At 45.3% G+C, this 20,620-nt stretch overlaps 1 protein-coding gene across 4 annotated transcripts in view; it reads right to left on the bottom strand.

Annotated features, from left to right (window-relative positions):
• Positions 1-20,620, bottom strand: part of tnika (TRAF2 and NCK interacting kinase a) — an 84,504-nt gene that overhangs the window by 38,582 nt on the left and 25,302 nt on the right. For all 4 annotated transcript variants that reach the window (XM_018753438.2, XM_018753441.2, XM_018753440.2 and 1 more), the window contains exons 3-7: positions 9,762-9,818; positions 6,908-7,033; positions 1,035-1,145; positions 697-787; positions 256-386 (exon numbers count right to left, since the gene is read on the bottom strand). In XM_018753438.2, coding sequence (XP_018608954.1) covers positions 256-386; positions 697-787; positions 1,035-1,145; positions 6,908-7,033; positions 9,762-9,818 — 516 coding nt within the window. The remainder of the gene's footprint in view (positions 1-255; positions 387-696; positions 788-1,034; positions 1,146-6,907; positions 7,034-9,761; positions 9,819-20,620) is intronic.

Here is a 20,620-nt window from a genome sequence, read left to right as displayed (position 1 = left end):
TTGTGGGGGTCTGGATGGGGACTCTTACTGAGAGCTGAAATGACACTTGTCTCCAAGGGGCTCCATTGACAAGCTCCTCTGGGGAGAAGAGGCAAATACTCATGGCTTTACACTTAAAACACAGCCAGCAAGTTTTTGAGAGTGTATACCATGAGAGTGACATTGTTTGTGTTGTTTGAAAACAGGAGGGCTCAAGCTTTAACATGCACTTTTAGTTGTTTAGGGAGGTAGTTGTAGGGAAAGAAAGCTGCCCACCTTGAAGTCATATGTGGCATCGGGGTTCTCATCACAGGCAATGACCTCAGGCGCCATCCAGTAGGGTGTGCCGATGAACGTGTTCCTGCGGCCCACGGTACGGTCCAGCTGTGCACTCACGCCAAAGTCCACTTTAGACCACAGACACAGAATTAGCGATTAAAAAGGTTCACTTTGACCAACCAGTGTTATCATGCTAGTTTTACCAAATTATATCATACATACATACAACATAGCCAGGTTGACCCAAGTGCTGAAAAGGCTGCCTGCCTAGGGCTCAGTTTCCAAGGAAACCAAAGTCTTACAAGACATTTTTACTGTTTCTTGAAATCAGGAAACTGCCCATGTGCCTGACAAGGGGCCACCAGGAGGAGACATGGATAAAGGCAATGGACACACAAATACACCCCAAAAGCACATACACGGGGCTAGCTCTCTCACCTAGCTTGACCTCAGCATTCTCAGTTAGCAGGACGTTCTGACCCTTGATATCCCTGTGGATGACTTTGTGATGGTGAAGGTGGGTCAGACCCTGTGGGAGAGTCAGCGTAAGAAGAGAAATTGAGCGAAGACAGCAAGCCATAGAGACGCAGTGAGTGAGACCAAGAGAGGGCACTGCATTTGTAAAATGGACTGCAGCTACTAAGAGGACACTGGAAGATGAACAGATGGCATTTGAAGCGTGAAACATAAAAAAAGCAACCAAGAGGCAGTTGGGGGGATTCAGAGGGCATGCAGAACAAGGCCCGGGGTGGGACCACAGCTAGTTTACAGCTCACCCTCAGGATCTCCCGGCAGATATAGGCCGTCCACTCTTCCTTCAAGGAGTTGCCCTTAGTGTTCTTGATCAGGTCCGTCACCGACCCAGCACCACAGAACTCCATCACCAGCTGTCAGGGAAGGAGAGAGACGGCCACTGAGCATGTCTGTTTGTCTATGTGCGTGAAAAAATAAGGATAGAAGAGAAAGGCCAGGGGCAACAGATCACCAAACAGAGTGTAGTCAATAAAATACCAAATTTCATAACATTATGAGAAGGATGCTGCAGGGGGGATTTAAATAAAACATGATTTTAGGCAGGGCTTGACCTTAATGACTGTCCGATTGTTGGGACATTTGCTTAAATTTTCAAAGTTGGTAAAGTAGCACCCTTCTGATACCTGTCTGATGGACAACAGATTAAGGTAAAACTTCAATAAATTCAACGCAAAACAACAAATGACATCATAATAAAGAAACCAAGTGACATCACTAATTATGTCACCTGCAGTTGTATTACAAAATTATTTTCTCGCTAGAAATCACTCAAATTTGTCGAAAACAAAGCGCATCGCTGTTTTGGGCGAATCTTCATGATGGAGCCTTTCTGCAAGTGTGGTTCCTTTCGTGTGATGCCCCGATTAAAATTTACAAGGGTATTGGAAACCTAGACGTTTAATTATTTTTGTCATTCGAAAATGTTCCGAAACCGGATAAATGCAAAATTCCATGGGACTAGTAAAAATAATATGGACCTGTAGTGTGGACAACCAACACAAAAAAAACCCACTGTGCCCTCTGAAGACACGATCAGAGCAGTCACTCAGTGTTTGAAAAGTGCATTACAAAAACATGAAGGATGGTTTTTGTCTGGAGCTGATGAAACACCTGGATAATTTTTGTTATGTCAAATAACACTCCTCATATACCTAAAGCTTTTCAACACCGGCCTGATTCAGTAAGCGATGACAGCCTGCTGCGGCTTCCAAGGTACTCATAATAACTGCACCGCATTAAAGCTCGCTGGGTCTCAGTCCTGTTATAAAGGTAGCTCAACTGTAATTCGAAGGTAAAATGAGCAATCACAGAAAGCCATCAAAGAGGAGCTTCTATTTACCTGCTGCAGAAAAGGTCAGGTGTGACATGAGCTACGACTCCTTTGAAAAGTGACTCTTGCAATAAAGCCTTATTGCCCTAAATCTAATCCCCCCCGTCTGGGGATGTTGCTAAGTGAAATAACGTGAAAATACTGACGCGGTGGACACATCGAAGAATTACACGAATGGGACAAGGTGGCAGTGAGATCATAGTAGTCATGCAGCGATGGGGCAATGTGATCATCAACGTTATTTCGCTGATTTGTGATGTAAAGGGAACCATTTACAACCTTTTGGCATAAACACCTTGACCAGATGCCTAATCTAAGGGCCTGGTCAAGGTGCCCTTCCTCTCTGGCATCGTGAGTGCTGTCTCACTCATGTCTCACACAGTATATGTATCTGCCACTTATACAAATACAGTTCTTCCTTCGAGGACGGAGACAGGGAGGCAGATTTCTCTTTGCCGAAGGCGAATGTGTCCCACCCACTTTTAACTGTGCTTCTGTGCTATAAAAATGTCCTCTCACACATAACTCAGGGATGCTCTATTATTAAAACCCATTCACCTCATTTTACTGAATGTACTTCTAGAAAAAAAAAAAAATTGCAAATGAGTAAATGTGGGCATGTGTGGTGGGACATTCCAGTGTGTAATGAAAATGAATGAAAAAAAGATCCAGTGTTGGAAATATGTCTTTGCAGCATATTGTAGGACAAGAGTCAAATTTAATTTTTTTGTTTTGTTATCCACAGAACTGGTACATTTTACACACCTGCCCCATCAAATCTGCCACCTGTTCGGTTTAGGAACATATAGGAAAGACAAAAATAAGTAAATGTCTAAGTCTGAAATGTGCAGATAATCAAAGTGAGACAATCAGTATCATGTGGAAGGAAGTGTATTTCCATTTAGTTGATGTTCTTCTCCAAAGTTAACCTATTTACAATTATACAGTTGTGTAATTTTACTAGAGCAATGTAGGGTAAGTACATTGTTCAAAGGTACTACAACCAGGAGTGAAAATTGAACCTACACCCTTTGGGTCCAAATGCAGCAGCACTAAGCGCTACACTACCAGCTGTCCCCTACTTACAGAAAGTCTCCGACATAAAGAAATTGCTCAAACAATTGGAAACTGGCACTGTCTACTTTTGACAAAGTTTGGCACTTCACAGGGACTCTTTTATTTGTAAATAAAAAATTCTGATTGTACAATTAGTGATGCCACATGGCTTCTTTATAATAATTGTGGTTGTTTTCCATCTAACTTCTTGAATTTCACCTAAATTCACTGTCCACCCTTCCATCTGACAGGTCGCACAAGGAGTCTACCTCTCGGAATATGAAAATGTGTCACTCAAACCCGTGTTCAAAGGACAGTGAAAAAGTCACAGGCTCAGCCATGTGTTCCTTCTCTGCACATGTGCTTGGTGTGACGTCTGGTGACTCAGCAGACTTGCTCACACCGCTAATTATAAATATGACGCAGCATTACTTAGTGTAACTCAGACAGTAGCGCTCAAGAGTGCTAGGCCTGCGTGGGGGGGCTCCTAGGGTTTGCTAAATGCGACACCTGAACATCAGCCGTGATGGACTCTGATTTTACAAATTATTAAACATAAGCATAAGCTCATGGGCTCTAAAGCTGGGACTTGAAGGTATGTTACAAAGGAGAGTTTCAAAGCAGAGCTACAGCACAAGGTTCTAAAGGTGATCTGTGAAGTAGGGTCTCAAAGCAGGCTTCATGTGCAACGTTCTAACCCAACATAATCCCTCTGACCAAATCCCAGACATTCTCGCAACGCAAAGGTGTTTCATCTCCCCGTGGGAAGCTGTGGCTCAGTCTTGGCTGCTAAAGGTCTCCTGTAAAAGCAGATGATGCGGCCTTGGAGCTCGGCCCCATCCCGGGCTGCCATCTGAGAAAGTTGCGATGAGCTGGTTTTTATTTCCCTCACAATTCATTATGTAATTCTGTAACCAAGAGATTTTCAATGGCTGCATACAAACCCTGAGCTCCCCTGTGTTGACACCCCCCACTTTGAGCTCTGCAAATTGCATTCCCTCATCTCTTCTGCTTATCTCATTTTTTGAAGGCAGATGCTCATTACTTAATTAAGACTCAAATTTATGAGACATCTCCCTTATGGATACTCAAGAATGACTTATTTGTTCAAGCGAGGTAGCTAAAGGATCTCTTTATGGACGGTGCTTGAAAGGTCAGAGATCATTGGTCTGGGTATTCAAGGCATCACTGAGAACTGGCAGGGAGCCATGGAAACTGGTCAGAGGGCTCCACTGTGTGCGCTCTGTAGACACCGTGACTCCTCTCATAACACAATGATCACTCCTAACGAGAACAGAAGAAGAATTGTGACCCCGGAGTAGCCGACTACAAGTCTTCTCTTCCCATTATTACGCCCCTGCAAAGGGGCTATTTTGGGAAACTGGCTCATTTTGCTCGTCATTCCGTCTTGCAATGGATCATCCACAGACAGTGCCATAAGGCTAAGATCACATCATCCACTGCAGGTCGTCCTGCAGAGAACAAGCCGGAGACACACCTTACGACAGGTACTCAAGGCACAGGTTCAAGGAGCCGGGTAGTAGGTTTTAAGGGGCTGGGGGATGTTCCCTACGAATGTCGCAACTCTGAAAATACAATTTATCCACGCATGACTGGGCCAATCGGTGACCAAAAATTGGAATGACCCGTGCCCCACAGTATTGCTTTTATTCTAGCATTTTCAGAAAAATGAAAAAAGGTGAAAAAAGGACCAGACTCCCCTTCCCTTTTCGGTGTGAGCATGCAAGGATGAACAGTAGTATAATTATAGTGAACACACAAACATACATAACACCCACACATATGTGCAAAGACATTCATAGAACCTTAGCAGAAGCAATAACTGTGGGAGACCGAGCAGAAAGAAGCCCTATTATCCCACTCTATTGCTTTTCCAACAGGTCACACCAATGCAAAATCACAAAAACAGTGTCTCAGGAACTGCTGAGCAGCGAGCAGGAGGAATAAATTAACAAGCATTTAATTAAGGTTCACAGCGAAACCAAAGCAGGGTGCTGTTTTATGTGCGTTTACTGGCGGCTTGTGTCTCTGGCGCAGTGCTGCAGTGGCGATCCATACCGATCAAAGCCATCAGCACAACAAATGCCTCCCAAAGCCCAGGCACTCAAAAAACCCATCACAGCAAGCCTCCTGGCACCTCCTCTACAGCCGGCACAAAGACCGTGCTTCCAGCTACAGCAGTTAAGGAACGGGACTTGTACGCTTGAATTCATTCATTTATCGGGCTTCCCTCCAAAGTCACTTACAACGTTACAGGGTAGTACGTTGTAGGGTACTCCAGCAGGGACTGGGATTCGAACCTGTGTCCAACAAATACAAGGCAGCAGCTCTGAACACCATTCCACCTGCAACCCCCACATTGAAGACAGTCCACTTATGTAAACATTTCCATCCTCCTTAGCCAAGGAACTGTAGTATGTATGTGTGTTATTGTAGGTTTGGTCCAGTACACACTGTGCGGTCCACTAATGTGATAGGTGACCATGTGCTTGGTGACCAGTGTGTGTTGTAAATGGATGCGATGGAGGGCAAGCACTTGACAGCACAGCGCCGTCCTTCAGACGGAAGGGCTCTCCACTGCAGTATCTGTCATGCTGTGTCTGAAATGTGTCACAAATGGGCTTTGTTTCCGGGCAGCCGCTATCTGGACTGAAGCTCTCCGCGTCCTCTTCCTCTCCTGCCAGGACCGACACTTTACTGAAAAGAGTCGCTGACCGGAGCTGCTGGGTGGCCCTACAAAGGGTCTGGGTAAGGAGAGAGGGAGATGGAGAACCGGGGACAGCGCAGCATGGAGAGAGTTTGACAATGACTCTAGAGGAAGGAGTCTGTTCTTAGGGAGGCGGGAAGGAAACAGACAGGTGTGTTGTTACAAACACGTTTCAGCATCAGCAGGAGAACTTCTCTGCGCAATTTTGTCAATATTATATTTCAGCTTAAATTGACATTTATATTATGTTTATCCATTGAGCAGGAACCTTTCTCTAAAGCAACATAAAACTTTGAGTAAACAAAAGTACATTTCACAACAGAGGCAGAGCTTCAGATACTGCCAGGGAACTGTCAAAGCAGCCGGTTTGTCTGATACCACGGTTTTATTTTTGCACATGACAAAACAGCAGAGCAGCATATTGAATTGTTAGGTATGACAGTGGTCATGACAGATGGTGTAAAGCACGTTTATGGAGCAATTAGGAGATCAGGACAGATGTGGGTCTGACGGAGATGTGTTTTCAGACCTTCCCTGAGTGTTGAAAGGGCTTCAGCAACACTGAGGGATGGGGGAGTTACTTCCACTACATCGAAGCCAAAACTGAGAACGAGTGGGACCCGACCCCCTATAAGTGGGACCACCAAGCAGCCACAGGTGGATGAGCGCAGCACTCTTGTTGCAACTCCCATCTTAACAAAGCATTTATTAAGAGCTAAGGATGAACTGCACAGCTTGGATGGGAACAACATTTACAAGATTAAGACACCTCTTAGATAATTACATCAGAGGTTTGTAAATGAAATATGGCGGTAAAGATGAAGCTTTGCAGCAACTGTGCCACGCAAGTTCAAATGTCTTCAAGTGGGTCAAACAAACAAGTGGGCCCTTTTCAAATATGACGGATTCTTTCCCCACCCGCCAGAGGAAACAGAAAATCCTGGGGTGGTTTGATGGTGAGGAAACATCGACAAGGCTGGGGATGCGTAGTAGGGACTCACCCAGAGCTGGTCGTCAACCCCTGGTGGGGTCTTTTTGATGAAGGCACCATAGTATGTGGCGATGTTCCGGTGGTGGGAGTACTTCTTCAGCATGTTGATCTCCTGCTTGATCTCCTCCTCCTCGTCCTGTTTGGGAAGCAGTTACGCCACCTTATCACCACATGGAACTATCCTCTCTCACCCATCACATTACCACCCTGTAGTTTTATTCAGCTGAAATTCACAATGGGCCACACAGACACATTTTCCAAATACAGCACGCTCGTTTCGTAATTCTCAGCCCGCAGCACCATAGCAACACTACCTCATTCGCACCAGCTGGGCAGGCCGACCACAAGGCTGTCAATCACGGAGAAGGGGCTCTTCTACCATGACACAACCCTGGAGATTTCAGTCAGATGTGGTATTTCAGAATGGCCATTGCGGGACTCCATCCACCTCTCTCGCACCATGGGAGTTCACAGTTTGGACATTCGGAGGAAGAGGAGCTACATGAATTTTTATAAGTGTGTTTTCCTTAGGGAGACACCTCAAAGTAAAGAGAAAATGTCCAAGCTTCAGTATTAGAGTCTCACGCACTTCAAATGCAACCCCACACCTCAGTCTGAGGGACAGTGGTGTGTTGCTGGAGAGGAATGGGAGGCAGAGACACATAGGACTCCTAACCTGGCCTAATGTCCTCACATCAATCTACCTTCAGTCCTCGTGGCCAACAGAAGCATGACCATCTCAGTCACCACAGAAGCTATGGTCTTTTTAAGGTCCTTGAGGCTAAGGAGATAGATCTGTCTGTGCCCCACATGCTGTGACAGACCTCATGAACCTCGGGGGTGTTTGATATCCTCCCGGAGAGGAAGGCAATTACGGAGCACAGCCCGGCCCTTTAAGGAACCCGGCAGGATCGATACCAAACCTCTAACCTTTACCAGACCACAGGCTGCCATCCAAATATCCAGCAGACTACGTAACAGGTCCTAACTCCAGTCTGCATGGTATTGTCACAAGGGAGGAAAGACGGGATATTTTTGGTAATATAACATTACACAAGCTGTAGTCGGCCTTGGCCCTGTTCCAGCACTGTGTGGGTGGCAGGGAAATAAGTGCTACCAGGGTGTTAAGGAAATGAGTCATTAGCCATCGCTGCCCGTTGACTTTCCAAATGTGACAGGCAGTTCTCAGAACAGATTTTTTGAGCTTCCAAGGCGTTATTTAGAGGGGAAAAATGCACAATTGTTTGGGATGAAAATGCATGCTACTGTGCATTACTAAAACATGTTGCTATATTGCGAAATGAGAACTGTGAATATCTGGACCACATTAGGATACAATGTTATTTTTATACCCTCCAACAGTCATCTTTCCGAAAGCAGGCAAAGGAGTCCTGCAGAAGAGAGGTGAGAAGCCACTGAGGGGACCTGCCCACACTGCCTGCATGGAGCCAATGTCATGGACTGAAAGGGTAAGGCATAATGATGGTAATCAGTGGTATTGTACCGCAATGTGCAGAGGCAGCGAAGCAGCCCCAGAAAACCCAAAAACTCAAGGACAAGGACAACGGTGTTCATGTGAAGTCAAGCATCACGCTTCTCGTTTGTGTCCTCGCGCATGTGTACGTACACCATGTGTTTCCAACCTTGCGAGGACATTCTTGGGGAAAATGGACAGCTAAGGATAATAAACTCCAAAAAATAAGTTTATGCGAATGTTGAAGTTATACATTTTCAAAGATACTGTTTATTTTTTCCAATTATATTTTCTGCACTGGTCTGTCTTCAAAAATTTATGTTTGTTGCAAAGTGAACATCACCTCTATTTCCCCACCCAGCCATTAGTTGGCAGTAAAATACCCCCAAACACCGTAGGCATGTTTGAGTGGAGTAATTCAGCTCCCTTCCTCGTTATTTACCGCTGGTGTGTGGTGTTTCACAGTGTTAGTGATCATTAAGATGAGGTACATATGGGATGACAATATGGGTCAAAAGTCCGCATTAAACAGTCATTTGTGGAGACAACACATTTTTTATTTTCACTCATTTTAGTTTTAATTTTTATGTAGCTCATAATCAATAGTGAGTCTTACCCCATATTTCTATTTATTATTATTATATCCAGTGTTTATCCAAGACCTAATTATATCCAGAACCTACCCAGCAAACAAGTGGGATACACTGACATATTATTAACTGTCACTATCAGCAATACGAATTGAAGTAATGTCAAGGTTTTACTGATTGTGCATACAATGAAGAAAGCTGAAAGGGCCCAGATGCTGACAAATACTGAACATGCCTATATGATAAATCAGTCAGCAAATGGCATTTAAAAAGGAGTTTATGGAAATTAAATTATTTTCTGTTTTCAGCAGTTGGACAGTAGACATGTTTGAAGTTAATAAAAGATAAACTATCCACAGTGTACCGTGTTTTGCATACTGTGTTTGCAGAATAGGCTGTGGAACTCAGCAATCCTGTACTGAACAAGCAGTTGATGGAAATGGAACAGAAAAAATAAAGTGTTACAGAGAATGTTTTTTACATTATAATAATAATCTGCGTTTTATATGAAACTTAAGCCAGTAATACATCTATTAAGCTTTGATTAATGGTGAAGTACTGGTAAAAGTGACTTTGGATTTATGAGCAAACTGAGTTACGGGCAGACTTTCAGTCCCTCTGGGTTAGTAAACTGAGGATCAACTGTATCTTTTCTAACATAGGTTTTAAAAAAAAACTGCAAAAAAGTTTAAACTTGAGCACCTTTTTTTAAGTTATTTTCAGGTAGGGTTACAAACCGCTGTGAAATTCCAACCATAATAGGAAAACAAACATGCATGTTGTAAGAAGCATGGTCTTACCCCAGTGACGTCCATGACCTTGATGGCGGCAAGCTGCCCTGTTTTAACATGACGACCCTGGGGAAGGAAAGACAGAATATTGTCACCAAAGGCCTTAACTGTCCCATCAGGCCTGGGTTCTGTGGGCCAGCTGTTTAGAGTCCGGTTCGGCACATCCAAGTCTTTGGCTACTCATTGAATACATCACTGCTGACGTGGTGTGGGAAATGTCTGAGCAGATTTCCCGAGTGTTTTCTGGGGCCTCTTGAAGGACCCAGGTTCAAATCCCATCTCCTGCTGCTGTTCCCTTAAACAAGGTATTTATCCGAAATTGATACAGTAAAAACTACCGAACAGCGTAAATGGTAAATAATTTTCTGTAAAGTAGCTTTGTACTGCAATTTGCTTTGGTGAAAAGCATCAGCTAGACAAATAAAAGTATACCCCTCCCTTATGTAATGGGGTCCAGTACAATGAAAAACCACAACCGTGGTTTATGGAAACGTACCAACAGGCTTATTTCTTAGTATAACTGCACGGTGTTTTGCGTACACAAAAAGTATTTTATTCATTGTCTTCCACTATGTTTCACACTACAAGGCATACAGACTACTAACAATGGTATATAATTCTAGCATCCCGTCACACGCGGACTCAACCAATCATAGTAAACCTTACAACTAAAACAGATTCAACGCCGTCTTTCAGAAATTAGTATGAATATATTAATATAATTATTAATATAAATATTATTCTCCTGCAGAATTCATGGTAACACTTTTAAAAATATTGGATAAGTGAGAGAATTCAACATTTTTTTTTATTTTCATTTTAGATGACATTTTTCATCAGGGAATCAGTTGTATTTTTCCATAAGAAAAAAAACGGTAAGGCAATTTCAGAATAATGAGAATTTGCCTAATGAGGTGATTTCACAGAACAGATTAACCTCATTGGCCGAGGCAGGTGTTTACATGATAAATGTCTTCAGTTTGCAGCTTCAGCTAAGCAAATAAATAACTCCACTACTGCAGAAACATATTCATCAGAAATGACTGACAGAAAGCTGCTGCAGTATTTCTGTAACGATACAACTGCCCAAAACGAAAGCTTTCTGTCTGTTGTTTGGTTCTAATTGTATTTGAAGCTCTCCGACATCGGTATTGTCCGATGTTTGTGCAAAGAACCCATTGCAGTAGGTCCCTTTTCTTTAAGCTGGGGGGCATCACCAAATCATTTCAGGGTGGTTTCCTCCAATAAACCACCCCATTTTGCACATACTGCACTTATTCAAACTGCCAAGAATAGACCAGCAGCACCATTCATCCCACCTTCCTCCAGCAAAACACCCTGTTCAGAACCTACGACAAGTCAGCACAAGCAAATGTCCACACTAGAGCCAGTGACAACAACAACAACAACTACTGACCACATTTCACAATAATAATGATGTAGGTTCAAGATCTGAAGGTGTCAAATGAACACTCCATCTAGGCAAACAAGACTGTGGACGATTATTGCCCTCGTGGGGCGTCACAGTTATATCGCTTTGTTCTGCGTCGCTCGGCTGGATTCTGGCGAGGCGTGCAGGGTGCCAATAAACCAAGGAGCAAAGCTCTATACATAAGCAATGAGAGGATGCTGTCATTTTGACAGATTCACATAAGCTGGAAGAAGCTGTGTACTACCTGATTTACACACAGCTGGTAAGTGTAGTGGTTTGTGCTGCCGCCTACAGATGTAAAGGTTGCCAGTTCGAATCTCATCTATTTCTGTAGTACCCTTGAGAGACAAATGCAAGAGCTGCATAAAGCTGGGCTTGACAGAACATGCTTGGCTCAATGGGTAGTGCTGATGCTTCACAGCACCTGAGATGTGATTTGAGTCTGGCTCAGTCTGGATGGAATTTGCATGTTCTCTCCACAGTCCAAAGACATGTATTTTCAGGTGGACTGATGACTCAAAACTGGCAGTAGGGTGTGTGTGTTATATTGCTCTGCTGTATAAACAGGTAGATAACTGCAAATAAGTTTAATGCAATCATTGCACATCCCTTTGCACAGGAGCATCTGCTGAATGAATAAATTTAAATTGGTAGTACTCTAGTCCAAGTACAGCCTATGGACCTTCCAGCACTTTGTTTGTCTGAAGCATCCTTTCAACATGAATGCACTGCAACAGCATTTACATCCCTTTCCAAGAGCAAAAACTAATATTTCCTCCAGCCTGGTGGTGAAAGACAATGCATTGCCTGGGAGCTATGCTACAGTGTTTCTGGAGCCATGTGTATGACAAGCTCCTGTAATTTGGTTGGCGTTTTATTACCATGTGTTGGACGGCCTCCGGTACAATGCTCTCTCGGACTGGCCTTGTTTTTCCTTTTCTCTTGGTCCAGGTGAAATACACACATTTCTGCTGTTCTTCTTCCTCTTTTCAGCTGATGACAAAAAGGAGGCCAGCCAGACTAAATAAATGCCAACCAAGCAACTGAGCGAGACAAAGGCCCTCCATCACTTCTGGAGATTGGAGGCTCAAAAGAAGAGAGTGTATTCTCAAAGAGTAACAACACAGAGAGGGGAGGAGAGGGGGCACAGGGAGTGACTGATGGGAAGATAGCGCTGGCGGCAGTGGGATCCATCAATAGGCCTAACAACTGTCTTCAAAACCCATACAACGCCAACACTGCCCCCACGATACACACACATGCACACTTACCTCAAAAACCCAAGTTCAGGTTAAGGTCACATAAGAAAATTGAGCTCACTAACTGAAATGAATGGTCAAGTTCATTGTCTAGGGTTTAAAATATTTGAAAGACTTCTGAAGAATGAGAAACCCTAAGTCTGACGTGGTATTTCAAGCTGGAATATTGCACGGCCTGCTGTTCCTCTGTTTCAGCATGACTGCCGTTCCACATGAATGCAGTGGGATGTCTTTCAAATGATGGTGCTCCCATCGTGCCAAACTCCCTTCTCTTTTCTGATTGCCAAGACCAGTCTTCAAGGTTGTTTTGATGCCTGGACTGAAGACGTGCATCGTTCAGTTAAAAGAGAACAGTGACCTTGAAATTCCACCACATTCAGCCTTAAGCGCTGAATGTCAGGGCACCGTGTCATAGCTACGAATGAGAAGGCACAGTGACGACAAAGATCACATGACTGAAAGTGCCACCCCGTTGCAGTGCTCAAGGCTACCGTTGACACCATTAGCTTATTATATTCAGATTTATTCATTTAGCAGATGCTTATCTCCAAAGCAACACACAATAATTGTAACTAGTATTTGTCCTTTATCCAAGATAATTTACGGTCTTAGATACACTGCAATGAACTACCCTACGATCATTCACACATTTATACAGCAGACCAGCACACGCACGCACACACACGCACACACACATTATGGGCTATCTAGAGTCACCAATTCAGACAGACCACACATGACTTGATCTTGCATCTAAACCTACAGCCCAGGAGCTGGGAGGTACCAGCACTAGCCACTGCTCCACCAAGCAGCCCATTAGTACAGTAGTAACAGTACAGAAGCGTCGCTCCAGGCAACAGAGATGGAAGTGAGTAATGAAGCGGACAAAGAGCTGGTTTACATCCCAAGTGTACGAAAGCATATTCAGCCTTGAAGTGGGATACCTTGAACAGCTGGTGTAAAGCATTTGGTGAAAAGTTCAATCCTGCAAGCTAAGTCTCCAAGTCGCTTTGGATGAAGAATTAAAATTAAATTCCAAGGTGTAAATTAACCTTGTTTCTCTGCACAGGGTACAACTACAGCCATGAAAAACACACGGAGAAAACAAATGTTTGGCTGCATCAAGAGCAGGGCTGACTCCATCAAGGAGAGTCGGGCAAATGGCCTAGCGGCACGCTGACTGCATCCTCTTGTAAACACCAGTCCATGCTTACCACTGCCTTCTCACTCCTGTCCTGACCTTGAATTTGAATGACGATCAACTCGGTTTGAACCGGTGCAGAAAAAGGAAATAGGGATGCTTCTTCACAAAGGACAACGCTCGGGGAAGAGTATTAGCAAATTTACCAGTGTAAAGGGCACTTAGCCTCAAAGCTACTGCCATTTATAATTGCATGAGACTCCTGTCAGAAAAATAGCCACCTTCTTGCATCACTTTGAAAGCTCAGGGCTCCCAGGCTCATGGAACATTAATGCTGAGGAGAAGAGAATCTTGGGCAGGGACACATGGGGCAACACAGGGAGCTGCCAAAGTCACCAGAAAAGTCAGCCTTAGTCAGAAACAGAGGCACTGACCAGTTCATCTCATTCCTCACGTAACGGCAGAGCTGCAAGGGGTAGCTGTTGAAGTTGAGGACTCGCTGTGTCACAAACAAGGTGGACATGCGAGATAAGGCTTTGTCCGCCTGTGCTTCCTCTGATAAGCACAGGATCATTTGGTCAAAGGCGGAGTGTTCTCGACCTTCTCATGATGGCTGCTCGGTTGAACCAGGGCTGCCGAGAGCTGTTTACACATGGGAAACGTAGTCCATGCAAACGCTGGCGTCTGAAAAAATATACAGTGCTCTCAGCAGATTTGTTACGCACAGATACATGCATAAGGTTTTAACTTACTTATTCTGGATTGATTTCAAAAAACTGTTGTACTTCTGAATGTATGAAAACCCATTAATTCAGTGCTTGAAAAACTATACTGGCATTTTTTGATGATTAGAATAATCAATGGGTTAGGAGCCCAGTCACGTGACGGATCGTTCTCGGTTCGACACGATACTCCGAGCAAGCCGTGAAACAAAATGAGGCAGAATAATTTAGTGTGCAATGATTAGTGTTGAACAGGAGCATACACTGGCAAGTACATATCAAGACAACATGTGAAAACTAGCACGTGTCAGCGAGTCTGCGTATGCGCATGCGTATGCGATGGCAGGCAAAACGGCTCCCTGCTTGGGGAGATAAAGCAGCTTTAGCGCTGAGAGGGTATAAACGCTAAGACAGGGTGCTCTCTGCATAATTAAACGTGAGTCGGCGGATCCCCTCCATTAGTCCAGCTTGAGGCAAGCTCCACAGTGCCGAAGTAGGTCAGCCCTCGAACCCATAGCCCAGTCTGGAGCCTGCTTAGAGCGGCCTCTCGCAGGATCTGAGCGCCAACGGTGAACGTGACCTACATACTGGTGAAGAATCACGACGGCAGCCATCCACCACTGCGGGGACATGGGGCCCGCTGCCTGGCTCAGCCAACGGGCCCCGTGGGATAAACACGTGGAGAGGGGACCTCCACGGTACGATCTGCCGTCACCGGGGAAGGTAAAAATCGGAGAAGCGAGTTTATATATGCTAACTTCAACAACAAAAAAAATGGCTGATCTTAGAAGCAGCGAAAAAAAGTTGCATAACACCCTAAGTCTTACATCCTTGACCGAACTGACCCAAACAACAGACCATTCAAAATCAAACAGTGAATCTAAACAACAAGTCTTCGATCCACCGAGGCTACAGTGAAAATGACACCAAATTTAATCTGCAGTTTTCATATCCTTCCCAGCCAAAGAGCAATTGTGCTGTTTTGGACTCTTCGCAGAAAGGAAACATAAAGTGCCAAATTAATTCTTGCCAGCCGTCTCCCTGTTTTCAGGTAGCTAGTGCTTTGGACGACTGTCTTACCGGCATAAAGCACAAATTTCATCATGTACAGGATGGAAAACTCTTGGGTGGCTTATTTATATTCTAGTCTGACAAACTGGCCAAGGTCATTCAGTGTGATTCCATTCACAGCTACCTGTGCATAGCGTCGCTGCACCAAGCTGTTCCACTGAAAGGCTTCCATCACAGAACACTACATTCTTTAAAAGGCTACAAGAGCAACCTTAATGAAGACACCGCCACAAGATGGAAGTTTAGGGCGACCCTAAGGACGCAGAGCAAGACGGAAAGAGTGGTTAGCCATTGCTCTCGTCAAGCTAACTGACAGCGGTGGCCCCGCTCTCGCTCTTGTTAGCCTTGACATCCCAAAATCTAATCTTCTCGGCACATTATTGTGAGTCTTGAAAAGAAAATTACTTCCATTCACATAGTCTGTGTAAAAGATCTTTAAAGGAAGGGCGATTAAACACGATCGTTCTCCAGACCTTCAAGGCAGTTTTCAGTTAATCTGGCACTTGAGAAAACTTTTGAAAGTTAACAAGTACAGTGTGGCTTTTTGTCTGCATGCTGCCCTTGACCTTCGCCACATGCATCTTCTCTCCCAGAGATCTTTAACTCAGAAGCTTCAGCGCTGGAGATCGGGGGACTAACATACAGTATTTACACACACACACACACACACACACACACACACACACACACAAATTTGGACTTACGGGGAGGACTTTGTCTTCAACGGACATAATTTTCTCCTAAATGGAACAGCTGAAATTGGAGTCCTACTTAAGGATGTTCAAGCTATTTCACATCTTGTTTTCAGCCTGATCACAAACATAAGGGACTGTAATGACGCAGGCCTGAAGACCTTTCGGAGCCATGCTGCGCAATGATCACAGCTCAGATGGAAGAGGGGCCACACATTTACCTCATTCGTTTACCAGCAGCTTTTCCACAGTTCCAACATTCATCTAACATTCACTTTATCACAGAGGATCAGCTGAGCCACTGCCTCATGGGGTGGGAGGGTCAGTGGACACGTAGAAATATATAGTGGTGCTGCAACACATTAGTTCATTCATTATTGAAAAGCACTTTCCAAGTGATGGTCATGGCGGACCGGAGCCTACTGGCCCCGGAAACATAGAGCAATAGGCTACGTAGGGTTCGCTCTGGACTGGACACCACTCCATCGCAGGGTACGAGGCAATGCAGTCCTTTGGAACTGATCGGCCTCATTCCCACGCATCTCCTCCACCAATGGGACCATGGGACCAGATGCAGTGATTAAGCAGCTGAGAAACCAAGCAGAACTAGGAACGCCGTCCGAGGGTAACACATGAGCAATGGCCATGTGTCTCGTTCTACAAATTATGGTGTCTCAGGAATGACAACTAGGCTTTAATTTCCTCCCCCGTCACATCAAATTTCGGAAACATCAGTAGCAAAATGTGAAATTCCAAATGTGAAGCGCCATTACCCCCGTCCCCCAATTTGCAGCTATCTCCTATTGTTACAGCTGTCCAAGTCAACTTAGAGAGAATGAATTTTGAAAAGCACTCCCTACAAATGTTTCCGCAGAAAGTCAGCACGATGATGAAGTTAGAATGATTACGGAGTGTGAGTCGACACAGTAAAGAACACAGCAATGCAATCTCGGCTACAGGAAATGTTTCATGTGTATTTACATTATTAGCATTCACAAAAAGATTCTGATGAACTCTTCTCGAGCGAAAGGACACGACAGATGGACAGAAATGGAAATTGCGCCACATTTCATTTACAGATGGAACTGCGTTATCACACAACATCAAGAAGCTGGAAAATGTGCGAGACCAGCAGCAGCGTGGCCTACGGAAGCAGTAGGTGACGGAGTGGTCAGAGCTGTCCGTCGCACGGCACCCCGAGCGAGATTCGAACCCTAGACCCACCGGAGAGCAGGACCCGGGCCAACCCTCCGCACCACCGTGCCCCCCCCATCAACTAAATAAATAAAGGTAAATGTACTGCAGTAATGATGCTGCTGCCCCATGCAGCCGGAGGACTGCTGAGGACAGCCCGTCCTTCATGACCGCGCAGCGTCCGAAGCTTCACGCGAGCTTTCGTTAAACACTTGTAATGAATCAGAGGAGGTGCCCAGACGCCCAGCACCGGAGGCCAAGGCTGAGTCATAAACACACAGGCACAATACACACACAGTCAGTTTACTCGCCGATGTCTCAGTGAATGACCCAGTTATGGACGGGGCCTGGCCATGGAGGCACGCTGGTCAGCATACACTCCATGCCTGGCCTCGGGCCACGATCTACGCTCTCTGACCCACAGGCTTGAATGGGTCTGCCCATATGATCATATGCTCCACGTCTTTGAGCGCCAGCACCGCAACCCCACATTATTTTGTGGATCTCAGAGGAAAAAAAAAAAAAAATCTAAACAAAGCAGGATCGATGGAATAATTTGCAAGCGCCAGGGAGTCTGGTGGCTTTAATAGGGAAGGCAGTCAAGCTTGCAAAGTAATTACCGTGGTGACAGTGGGACGACAGTGGCCGGTGACATAGTGCATTAGTGGAGGGGGCGGTCACCAGAAAACTAGTAAGGTAAAACACAGAGCCAACATGCCTGCACATGTCAGATGCGGGCAGAAAATGGTTCCACAACAGGAGTAACCTGACTGTTACAATCAATAAAAAACAGGAGAACAAAATGGGTAACAAAATAGGTTTTTAAGGTGACAAACTGTGAAAAGGGTGGGAAGGTGGCTCAGCAAGTACCGCTGCTGCATTACAGAGCCTGGATGGTGTAAGAGAACGTGGGTGCGATTCCCGCTCGGCCTGTGTGGAGTTTGCATGCCCTCCCAGTGACTGCTCCTTTATCCTCCAGCGATTCAGGTGAACTGGTGACTCTAAATTTCCCACTGTGCGAGTGTGTGCATGTGTGTGCGTGCGTTTCAGAGAGCGTGACCACCCTGTGATGGGCTGGCATCCCATCCAGGGTGTACCCCTCAGCCTTGTGCCTCATGCTTCTGGATAGGCTCCAGTTCACCGTGACTCTGCTCAGGACAAGTGGTTATTGAAACTGGACCAATGGATGGAAACTGGTATGATAATGAAGCAACAGCTTTTGAAACCAGAAGTCATTTTTCAACAACAAAACAGCGCGCAGTGGTTCAGTGCCACATCACAACATATTTGCATTTATTTATTTAGGTGACACTTATCACAGAAACATACTTTGAAATTTAATTATTAAATTACACACACACACACACCATCTGAACTGCCTGTCCCAGACGGGGTCACGGGGAACCGGAGCCCAACCCGGCAACACGGGGCGTAAGGCTGGAGGGGGAGGGGACACACCCAGGACGGGACGCCTGTCCATCGCAAGGCACCCCAAGCGGGACTTGAACCCCAGACCCACCGGAGAGCAGGACGAGGTCCAACCCACTGCGCCACCGCACCCCCCCATTATTAATTTAATTATTAATAATTTAATAATTTATCCAATTATTAAAACTGCTATCATGAGAAAGTAAGCAACTTGTGGACTTCCAGTGTCACCTTCGAGGCAGCAGCTGCAACCACCACGCCATCTGCTGCCCCATCACGCACACGCCCTCACACACACGCTCATAAGGAGGCACACAGGTGGAGAAGAAACTTCTAGAGGTCGAGACAGGTCTCCTTCACAGCATCTGCTGATTTATGACTCACTGGATTAGCCGCGAGGCTGACAAGAAACGGCTCAACCCGCCGGCCATTTCTGCTAATGCGCTTGCCTGCTCATGCGCCCTTGAATGATGGGGCCCAGCCAAGCTTGATGCTCAGAGCCATTTTTCAACCCTCCCTAATCTGGGCTCCACAAACAGCCACTGCTGCAAGCTGTGTTTTACCGTTCCCTGGTCCTCCAGCCGGAAAGAGGGCTGACAACACAACACTTTACCCTGCCTTGGTTAGCGTTGGCAAACGTGAGAACTTGCGCACCATGGGTCAGCGTACACTCCGGCAGCCAACCGGTGTAATCCCCTAACCTTTCTTTCCTTCTTTACCGCACGCACACACTTGACCTGCCGAAGGACCTGGATAACAGCTCTTTGTTTCTGCTTGAACAAAACGCGTGTTAGGACTTGAGGGATTAGAGCGTGAGCCGCTGTTCTGCGAGTCCTCAGTGACATCCACACACCAGCACACTTCATAAAAAAGTTAAAACTGAGTGTCTTACAAAGAGTTACTTGCTATAAAGCTGAAAGAGGCCCTAAGCCAACAAACGCTGCCCATCCTTATATGATGAATTATCAACAGCCCTGAATACGAGATCGTGGAGATGTCATGTAATTATTTTCAGTAATTCAAAACAAATGTTAATTTTAATCCCGTTTCAAGGTGACGAAAACAACAAAAGCGTTATACTGTGATGTAGCGGCATCACATCCAGGGGTGTGTACCCTGCCTCACAACCTGCACTTGCAGGGTAGGCTCGTGATGATGGAGAGAACTGCTCCCTGAATGCCTTCTGCCCAACAGTCGAGCGCTGTGTCCTTTGCAGGTGTTTAGACGGGGGGATGGACTTCCTCGACACACAGCGCTACAGCCTGTAAGGAAACGGTTGCCATGCAACACAAAAGTCCCAACAAGTGGTTGAAGCCCCCGCACCAGCACATTCTTCACTGGTCTGTTCCCGATAAAAAGGAAAAAAGATAACCCGAGCAGTTTAAACAACAATACAATCTGCTTACAGAGGCTGCCACTGTATTCTTTTTTTTGGCAGAATGCATGTTGGATGATGCTACAACTAGTTTGGAACATGACAAGACATGTAAATATATTATGACAGAAAAAAGTACAAAACATTTATATAACATTAAAATTATTTTGGAAAAGATAAACACACTGGAGAGGGGGGGTGCGATGGCGCAGTGGGTTGAACCTGGTCCCGCTCTCCGGTAGGTCTGGGGTTCGAGTCCCGCTTGGGGTGCCTTGCGACGGACTGGCGTCCCGTCCTGGGTGTGTCCCGTCCCCCTGCAGCCTTACGCCCCAAGTTGCCAGGCTAGGCTCTGGCTCCCCGTAACCCCGTATGAGACAAGCGGTTCAGACAATGTGTGCGTGTGTGTAAATAAACTGGTTCCTCAACTTACAAGCTTACTTAGTTTACGAAGTTTCTACATCACGATCAACAAAACCTGAATACAAATGAGCCTCAATGTATTCACCGGTATGGTTATGTAAAAACCTCAGAGAACACTATAATAAATTAAAAAT

The sequence above is a fragment of the Scleropages formosus genome, chromosome 3 (assembly GCF_900964775.1).
Source record: "Scleropages formosus chromosome 3, fSclFor1.1, whole genome shotgun sequence".
NCBI lineage: Eukaryota > Metazoa > Chordata > Actinopteri > Osteoglossiformes > Osteoglossidae > Scleropages > Scleropages formosus.
Note: the sequence above shows the minus strand (reverse complement) of the source record. Positions and strands in the feature narration are given on the sequence as shown.